We start from the raw sequence: 10,688 nt of genomic DNA on the forward strand, positions 1-10,688 counted from the left end.
CCCCCCCCCATTACTGTGTGTTTGTAAATAAACCCTGAGTGTTTGACGGTAGATATTAGTTGTCGCGGTTATTTCGTTCTCACTCTTACTTTGTCACTACTATAATTTGAATGAGTTATGTTACGGGTCCCATTACCATCCCCCCTAGATTGTCGGGCCAAAGGGATTCGTAACACATTGCTATGAACGCTATGAAACCAACCTTACTGAATAATAAATAAATATCCCTTTGTGCTAGCACAAATCTACTACTCACTCAGCATACTACACCTTCTACACTACTCTGACTCTGGCCACTTCAACCTGCCTCTCGCAGGAGGCGCTTGGTACTCCTCCACTGTAAAAAAATATATTTGAAGCTATAGAAATGCATTTATTACTTAGTTTTGACATTTATTCTATTGCAGACACCTTAATGCATACTTTTAAATTATATGTGAACTAAACATACAAAAATAAATATAAAACATTTTATTTTAGAGTACTAATGTTACTGTCCCCACTACAACAAAATACTTAAATGTGTGTTATTTTGTCCTTGAAATGTTTTATTGAAATACTGTAGAATTCCATTAATTCCAGTGGAGGACTGCTCCTACTGGGGAGTGCCAATATTGCCGGCCGGTTGCTTCAAAGCCTCAACGGCCAATACATAGCATACGCAATCGAGGGTTTATATACGTTATGGGATAAAAACAATGTCAATCAGGGGTCTTCAACCTTTTCTTGCACAGGGACCCCGTCCCAGGCAAATTAGCAACCTAGGGACCCCCATCCTATACAGTGCATTCGGAAAGTATTCAGACCCGTTCCCTTTTTCCCCTTTTTTTTACCGTTACAGCCTTATGTTAAAGTTGATTAAATTACATTTCTTTCCTCATCAATCTGCACACAACACCCCATAATGACAAAGTGAAAAGAGGTTTTTAGATTTTTTTTTGCAAATGTATTAAAAATAAAAAATACCTTATTTACAGAAGTATTCAGACACTTTGCTAAGAGACTTGTAATTGACCTCAGGTGCATCCTGTTTACATTGATCATCGTTGAGATGTTTCTACAACTTGATTGGAGTCAACCTCTGGTAAATTCAATTGATTGGACACGATTTGGAAAGGGACAGACCTGTCTATATAACGTCCCACAGTTGACAGTGATTGTCAGAGGTCAAAGGAATTGTCCGTACAGCTCCGAGACAGGATAGTGTCGAGGCACAGATCTGGGAAAGGGTACCAAAACATTTATGCAAGGACACAGTGGCACCCTTACTCTTAAATCGAAGAAGTTTGGAACCAAGACTCTTCCTAGAGCTGGCCAAACTGAGCAATCGGGGCCTTGGTCAGGGAGGTGACCAAGAACCCGATGGGAACTCTGACAGAGCTCCAGAGTTCCTCTGTGAAATGGGAGAATCTTCCAGAAGGACAACCATCTCTGTAGCACTCCACCAATCCGGCCTTTACGGTAGATTGGCCAGACGGAAGTCACTCCTCAGTAAAAGGCACATGACAGCCCACTTGGAGTTTGCCAAAAGGAACCTAAAGGACTCAGATCATGAGAAACAAGATCCTCTGGTCTAATGGCCTTAACGCCAAGTGTCAAGTCTGGAGGAAACCTGGCAACATCCCTATGGTGAAGCCTGGTGGTGGCAGCATCATGCTGTGGGGACGTTTTTCAGTGGCAGGGAATTGGAGACTAGTCAGGATCTAGGGAAAGATGAACAGAGCAAAGTACAGTGAGATACTTCAATCAATCAATCAATTTTATTTTTATATAGCCCTTCGTACATCAGCTAATATCTCGAAGTGCTGTACAGACACCCAGCCTAAAACCCCAAACAGCTAGTAATGCAGGTGTAGAAGCACGGTGGCTAGGAAAAACTCCCTAGAAAGGCCAAAACCTAGGAAGAAACCTAGAGAGGAACCAGGCTATRAGGGGTGGCCAGTCCTCTTCTGGCTGTGCCGGGTGGAGATTATAACAGAACTATGCCAAGATGGTTCAAAATGTTCATAATGCAAGCATGGTCAAATAATAATCATGAATAATTTTCAGTTGGCTTTTCATAGCCGATCATAAGAGTTGAAAAACACAGGTCTGGGACAGGTGGCGGTTCATAACGCAGGCAGAACAGTGAAACTGGAATAGCAGCAAGGCCAGGCGACTGGGGACAGCAAGGAGTCACCACGGGCGGAGTCCCGAGCATGGTCCTAGGGCCAGGTTCCGAGAGAAAGAAAGAGAGAGGAGAAATTAGAGAGAGCCAAGATTTTCAAAATGTTCATAAATGACAAGCATGGTCAAATATATAGGAATAAATCTGGTTGGTTTTCATAGCCGATCATTAAGAGTTGAAAACAGCAGGTCTGGGACAGGTAAGGCGGTTCATAACCGCAGGCAGAACAGTTGAAACTGGAATAGCAGCAAGGCCAGGCGGACTGGGGACAGCAAGGAGTCACCACGGCCGGTAGTCCCGACGTATGGTCCTAGGGCTCAGGTCCTCCGAGAGAAAGAAAGAGAGAAGGAGAAAATTAGAGAGAGCCAAGATTTTCAAAATGTTCATAAATGACATACTTGATGAATACTTGATACTTGATGAAAACCATCGCCAGAGTGATCATAACCTCAGACTGGGGTCCTGCAAATGCATCCAACAAGTTTGTAGAGTCACAAACTTGATGTAGTCATGCATGCTTGGAATATGGGACCAAACATTAAACGTTTTACAATTTTTTTAAATAAAAATATTACTTGTAAAAAAACAATTGTATGAAATAATATAATTCCAAAAATGTCCTAAAGATTTTGAGCATACAATACAGCTCAGTATTTGAACTATTTACTTTATATAGACATTATTGCTCATCTTTATCAAGGGTGTCAATCATTTTGATCCCACTGTATATACAGTACCAGTCACACCTACTCATTCAAGGGTTTTTCTTTATTTGAAAATGTTTCTACATTGTACAATAATAGTGAAGACATCAAACTATGAAATAACACATATGGAATCATGTAGTAACCAAGAAAGTGTTAAACAAATCAAAATATGTTATATTTGAGATTCTTCAAAGTAGCCACCCTTTGCCTTGATGACAGCTTTGCACACGCTTGGCATTCTCTCAACCAGCTTTATGAGGTAGTCACCTGGAATGCATTTCAATTAACAGGTGTGACCAAGTAGGACCAAGTCCATATTATGGCAAGAACAGCTCAAATAAGCAAAGAGAAACAATAGTCCAACATTACTTTAAGACATCAGTCAATCCAGAAAATTTCAAGAACTTTCAAAATTTCTTCAAGTGCAGTTGCTAAAACCATCAAGCGCTATGATGAAACTGGCTCTCATGAGGACCGCCACAGGAAAGGAAGACCCAGAGTTACCTCTGCTGCAGAGGATAAGTTCATTAGAGTTAACTGCACCTCAGATTGCAGCACAAATAAATGCTTCATAGAGTTCAAGTAAAGGAAACATCTCAACATCAACTGTTCAGAGGAGACTACGTGAATCAGGTCTTCATGGTCGAATTGCTGCAAATAAACCACTACTAAAGGACACCAATAAGAAGAATATACTTGCTGGGCCAAGAAACACAAGCAATGGGACATTAGACCGGTGGAAATCTGTCCTTTGGTCTGATGAGTCCAAATTTGAGATTTTTTGTTCCAACCGCCGTGTCTTTGTGAGATGCAGAGTTGGTGAACGGATGATCTCTGCAGCACCCGATGTCACAGGAAGGCCAAAAAGATAATCAAGGACAACAACCACCCGAGCCACTGCCTGTTCACCCTGCTATCACCCAGAAGGCGAGGTCAGTACAGCTGCATCAAATCTGGGACAGAGAGACTGAAAAACAGCATCTCAAGGCCATCAGACTGTTAAACAGCCATCACTAACATAGAGTGGCCGCTGCCAACATACAGACTCAAATCTCTGGCCACTTTAATAAATGTAATAAATAGATTTAATAAAGGTATCACTAGTCGCTTTAAATAACGCCACTTTAATAATGTCTACATATCCTACATTATTACTCGTCTCATATGTATATACTGTATTCTATACCATCTACTGCATCTTGCCTATGCCGCATGGTCATCGCTCATCCATATATATTTATATATACATATTCTTATTCATCTCTTTACATTTGTGTGTATAAGGTAGTCGTGAATTTGTTAGATTACTTGTTAGATATTACTGCATTGTCGGAACTAGAAGCATAAGCATTTCGCTACACTCGCATTAACATCTGCTAACCATGTGTATGTGACCAATAAAATATGATTTGATTTGTGTGGTTTCCACCGTGAAGCATGGAGGAGGAGATGTGATGGTGTGGTGGTGCTTTGCTGGTGACACTGTCTGTGATTTATTTAGAATTCGAGGCACACTTAACCAGCATGGCTACTACAGCATTCTGCAGTGATAGTCCCTCTAAGGGCAAACCAGATGAGATGGCATATCATTTGTTTTTAAACAGGACAATGACCCAACACACCTTCAGGCTGTGTAAGGGCTATTTGATCAAGGAGGAGAGTGATGGAGTGCTGCATCAGATGACCTGGCCTCCACAATCACCCGACCTCAACCCAGTTGAGATGGTTTGGGATGAGTTGGACCGCAGAGTGAAGGAAAAGCAGCAAACAAGTGCTCAGCATATGTGGGAACTCCTTCAAGACAGTTCGAAAAGCATTCCAGGTGAAGCTGGTTGAGAGAATGCCAAAAATGTGCAAAGCTATCATCACGGCAAAGGGTGGCTACTTTGAAGAATCTCAAACATATAATGTATTTTGATTTGTTGAACACTTTTTTGGTTACTACATGATTCCATATGTGCTATTTCATAGTTTTGTTGTCTTCACTATTATTGTACAATGTAGAAAATAATACAAATTAAGAAATACCCTTGAATGAGTAGGTGTGTCCAAACTTTTGACTGGTACTGTATATACACACACACCCATTACATTTTGGATAGATAGTACATCTACATAGTGTTTTCAGTAATAACTATTACCGATAATGAGCTTTTTAATCCCACCCCTCTGCTATTCAATCAAATTTATTTATGAAGCCTTACATCAGTTGATGTCACAAAGTGCTGTACAGAAACCCAGCCTAAAACCCCAAACAGCAAGCAATGCAGGTATAGAAGCAGGGTGGCTAGGAAAAACTCCCTAGAAAGGCCAGAACCTAGGAAGAAACCTAGAGAGGAACCAGGCTATGAGGGGTGGCCAGTCCTCTTCTGGCTGTGTGGAGATTATAACAGAACATGGCCAAGATGTTCAAATGTTCATAGATGACCAGCAGGGTCAAATAATAATAATCACAGTGGTTGTTGAGGGTGCAAAAGGTCAACACCTCAGGAATAAATGTCAGTTGGCTTTTCATAGCCGATCATTCAGAGTATCTCTTCCGCTCCTGCTGTCTCTATTCTCAGCCCATTCCACCAATCTCCGTATTATGTATTATTAACATGGTAAATATAATATAGTATTTGTAAGCTTTGGACATTTTCTACTCCAAACACATAACTGACCAGAAAAACAGTGTGTTAATAGCAATGTGTCCATTGTTATATTTACTATGACAAAACTATTCAAACATGCCGGAGGTCATATGGCAGCTAAAGCCAAATGCTGATATTCCTTATTATGAAATATGTCCGCTCAAAGCAGCCTTTGCCCACAGCTGCAACCACCAGTGTGTGTGTGTGTATGGGGTTGGAGGGAGGGGGTTGAACTAGGGGGAGTTGTTGCAGTGAGAGCGAAAGCACGGTACAGATTATGAGGTCTGGTAGTTTATGCTATTTGCTTCTCTTTTTACAGGTGAATGTTGACATGTGGGGAGAAGTGTTCATGGTGCTAAAGACATCAGGACCTGGTGAGATAATAAATCAAAGATAACCACATTGATCAAGATTGTAGCTATCATGACATCATTTCACCTTATTGAGCCAGATGGCTCTCAGGAGTTAACATGGGACGTTGTCAATATGGAGTGGGGTTTACAAATTCGACTTGAATAGTACATACAGCAATATAAGCCTTAGAGACATCTGTGGATTTAGATCAAGGACTGTTAGCAGGTCAAATTATTGTTTTGAGCAGATTGTTTAATATGTAGTCAACAGGGAATCCGATGGACTCATGGCGAGCTAAATTTATCTCCTGAGAAATATTAGGTGTGGCATTAATGATAAAGATTAGAATTAAGACTTGTTTATGTGCAGAATATTTAATAGATCCTTGTGAGCCCCTAGGAGTGCTATTTTTGTTTATCAATTTCAAATACTTAATATGTGATAGTAAAACCAGCATACAGTATTTCATGACTTGATGTTCAAAACATGAATATGAAGGTGATGTTCCAGTGGTCATCGGTTATTTAAGACATCTCTCTCATGCCAATAATATATACCAACAATACGTGTTGTTTTGATGGAATAAACCACAAAGACAAAGGCATGTGAGAAAGTTTGGACTTTACTTGATCACTGTTGACATTTCACAAGAAGATCATATTGTGTGACTGCTTGGAAGTGTGTCTCATCTGTGGCACATCTCCTATTCAGCTGCTTCCTTGCCCTGCAAAAGAATAGAAAATATCACATCTATTTACTAATACAATTCTGCTTGCTTTTAACGTGATTTACCTATGATGATTTCCAGTAAAGTTATGGATACAGTATTTATATCAATGGGATTAACCTGTTGTTAGAATAAAATATAAATACAAATTGATAAAATAATCAAAATTAAGATCTAGTAAGTGAATCACTTATAGGAATATGTTTTTTACATTCCACAGAAGTGTCTTTTTTTTGTACTTCAACTTTCCAGCKTCACGGCTGTTGGCTCACAGCTTGTTGACCTGGGACTCAGCGATGTCAGCACGCTCCTGAGCTTCCTCCAGCTCATGGTGCACCTTCCTGAACCTGGACAGGTGAGTGTTGGCCTGCACCTCCTTGGAAAATGTAATTTAAAAAATTACGGATATTATGAAACCCAATAAATAACCACAAAATAGATTTTGATCTCTGAATATTTGTTATGCTTACAGAGATTAACATCCATTCTTTACTTTTCTTTGTCTCAAAGGACCAGGACATATAGTAACTACTGTATTATGTTTTTCAAACCGTACATAACATTGATGAAACTGTGCACGTCGATCAAATACGTTTCGGCATGGAACCAAATCTGTGCATCGTGAGATACAGTGTGATATACTATACTATATTCTACTTACAGCCTCCTCAGCTTGTCTCTTGTAGGCCTTCACTTTGAGCTGGAGCTTGTCCACCAGATCCTGGAGCCTGTTCACATACTTCTTATTCTTCTTCAGTCTGTGGCATTATAGACATTCTCAATAATGCTTCTCGAGATACAGTGTATAGGGCTTTAAATTTTGTATCTACAGTGATGGATATCGTGAAAATAAAGATTAGATACCTGGTAGGTGAACTCCTTGACTCTTCTCTCATACTTGCAGACAACTTTAATAGCATCACCTCCACGTCTTTGTTCAGCTTCAACCTCATGCACCTGGAATATTGATACAATATTATCTCAATAAATAATCTATTTTCCCATGTTTAACCAAGCCTGAAACTTTTCCACACACATAGATACCTCTTTAACTCCAGTCCAAGCATTTGAAAAAGAGAACAACTGATGAAATTTTAAGCTAAGATTTATAACGCTGTTGCACTTTTACTTTTATGTGTTAAAAGGTATTCTGCACTCATCCCACATGGCATAAAGTAGCAATAATAAACATTAAAATTAAAATATGATATAGTTTTGACTTCACTTTATGTTCTTATTAGGACAAATAAAGCATCTTGCTCTTTCATGCTCCCCCACAATCCAGATTGCCTAATGCAGTGGTTCCCAAACTTCTTATAGTCCCGTACCACTTCAAACATTCAACCTCCAGCTGCGTACCCACACTAGCACCAGGGTCATCAAACTCTCAAATGTTGTTTTTTGCCATCATTGTAAGCCTGCCACACACACACTATACGATATATTTATTAAACATAAGAATGAGCTTTTGTCACAACCTGGCTTGTGGGAAGTGACAAAAAGCTCTTATAAGACCAGGCCACAAATAATAATACAATAATAATCAATAATTTTGCTCTTTATTTAGCCATCTTACATATAAAACGTTATTTGTTCATCAAAAATTGTGAATAACTCACCAATGGTTAATGAGGAGGTTGTGCTTGAAAGGATGTACATAACTCTGCAATGTTGGGTTGTATTGGAGAGAGTCTCAGTCTTAAATCATTTTCCACACAGTCTGTGCCTGTATTTAGTTTTCATGCTAGTGAGGGCCGTGAACCCACTCTCACATAGGTACATGGTTGCAAAGGGTATCAGTGGCTTAACAGCGCGATTTGCCAAGGCAAGGAACACCGAGCGCAGCCCTATCCAGAAATCTGGTAGTGACTTCTGATTAAATTACATTTTCACAGAACCGCTTGTTACAATTTCGATGAGGCTCTCTTGTTCAGATATCGGTAAGTGGACTGGAGGCAGGGCATGAAAGGGATAATGAATCCAGTTGTTTGTGTCGTCCGTTTCGGGAAAGTACCTGCGTAGTTGCGCACCCAGCTCACTCAGGTGCTTCGCTATATCACATTTGATATTGTCCGTAAGCTTGAGTTCATTTGCACAAAATAAATCATGCAATGATGGAAAGACGTGTGTTGTCCTTGTTAATGCAGACAGAAAAGAGCTCCAACTTCTTAATCATAGCCTCAATTTTATCCCGCACATTGAATATAGTTGCGGAGAGTCCCTGTAATCCTAGATTCAGATCATTCAGGCAAGAAGAAACATCACCCAGATAGGTCATTCGTGTGAGAAACTCGTCATCATGCAAGCGGTCAGACAAGTGAAAATTATGGTCAGTAAAGAAAACTTTAAGTTCGTCTCTCAATTTAAAAAAAGCGTGTCTATACTTTGCCCCTTGACACCAGCGCACTACTGTTTGTTGTAAAAGCGTTACATGGTCGCTGACCATATCATTGCATAATGCAGAAAATACACGAGAGTTCAGTGTCTTTGCTTTAACAAAGTTAACCATTTTCACTGTCATGTCCAAAACGTATTTCAAGCTGTCAGGCATTCCCTTGGCAGCAAGAGCCTCTCGGTGGATGCTGCACTGTACCCAAGTGGTGTCGGGAGCAACTGCTTGCACGCGCGTTACAACTCCACTATGTTTTCCTGTCATGGCTTTTGCACCATCAGTACAGACACCATCACATCCTGACCACCAAAGTCCATTTGATGTCACAAAGCTGTCCAGTACTTTACAAATCTCATGTTGTCCTGGTTTTCAGTGGTTTGCAGAAGAGGATGTCTTCCTTAATTGACCCCCCATAAACGTAACGGACATACACCAGGAGCTGTGCCAGGCCCACCACATCTGTTGACTCATCCGGCTGTAACGCATATAATTCACTGGCTTGTATGCGAAGCAGTAATTGTTTCAWAATATATCCTGCCATGTCACTGATGTGTCGTGAAACAGTGTTGTTTGATGAAGACATTGTCCGTATAGTTTTTTTTGCCTTTTCCTCCAGCATTGTCCCAGCCATATCCGCGGCAGCAGTAAGAATTAAGTCCTCCACAATAGTATGGGGCTTGCCTGTCCTAGCCACTCGGTAGGTCACCATATAAGATGCTTCTAGCCCTTTCTTATTAATGGTATCTGTTGCTTTTATACATGTCTTACTACTCGAAAGCTGTCTGTATTCTCGCTCAAAAAACTCCCGTGGCTTATTTTTCAAATTGTCATGTTTCGTTTCTAAATGTCTGCTTAAGAGTGAAGGTTTCCTGCGAGAGAGTAACGGTTAATGTAATTGGATGTTAATTATTTGACTAGGCTACCTGTATTTGACATTGTGTTGTTATTTAGCTGAACACTAGATGGTTTAATTTTATTTTTGAGATTGAAATGAGGCTACTCAGGGGAGAAAAAAAACTCACCCAAACGTATAGCCCTGTTGGAAAATATAAATGTACTGTTTGAAAATGTAAAAAAGAAAAAATGTAAATCACATTTTTATTTGGCGTACCCCCGACGGCATTGCGCATACCCCATACCCCAGTTTGGGAATAACTGGCCTAATGCATTGAGCCTCACTGTAATGTAAGTGTGAGGTATTTTTCAGCATCCAGCTGTAGAACACCCTATGCTCAAACTCCCTGATGGCTGCACAGTTACCTTCACATTTTGGGTTGGAATGTATGTGAATGTATGTTTCTATTGGTACTTTTGTTTTCAAAACTGTGCAGTTGAATCTGTACATAAACAGTAACTACATGTAAAAACAGCTGATCTTCCCTGCAATGTGAAGTACTGTAAGCCCACAGCTGCAGCCAATGAGAGAGAGAGAGCGAAAGAGAGAGAATTTAAGCATCTGTGTGCAAGCAAGTGTCTGTGTAGGCCTATGTGCATTTGGAGCTGGAGTTGATGTGGTAGTGAGAGCGAGAGTATGACACAAACTACCATGTGCTAAGATGAAGAATACATTTATGGTGTAGAAGACTGTCAGCATCAAAACCCAGTGTTGTGAGTAGCATAATAACAACAGTCAGACAGGAATGTCTGTTATCATCATGTCTAAATATAGCATGACAACAATTGTCCAGAGAGAGTCCAGATAGTGTAC

At 40.2% G+C, this 10,688-nt stretch overlaps 1 protein-coding gene across 1 annotated transcript; it reads right to left on the reverse strand.

Moving 5' to 3' along the window:
- Window positions 1-6,848: 6,848 nt before the first annotated feature.
- LOC111970699 (myosin-7-like) lies at window positions 6,849-10,103 on the reverse strand. Its single transcript, XM_070445832.1, has 4 exons — window positions 10,092-10,103; window positions 7,453-7,545; window positions 7,250-7,339; window positions 6,849-6,964 (listed from the first exon to the last, which is right to left on the reverse strand). The coding sequence occupies exons 1-4, from the start codon at window positions 10,101-10,103 to the stop codon at window positions 6,857-6,859; spliced, it is 303 nt and encodes a 100-aa protein (XP_070301933.1). The 3' UTR covers window positions 6,849-6,856.
- Window positions 10,104-10,688: the final 585 nt, after the last annotated feature.

Source organism: Salvelinus sp. IW2-2015, linkage group LG11 (assembly GCF_002910315.2).
Source record: "Salvelinus sp. IW2-2015 linkage group LG11, ASM291031v2, whole genome shotgun sequence".
Lineage (NCBI taxonomy): Eukaryota > Metazoa > Chordata > Actinopteri > Salmoniformes > Salmonidae > Salvelinus > Salvelinus sp. IW2-2015.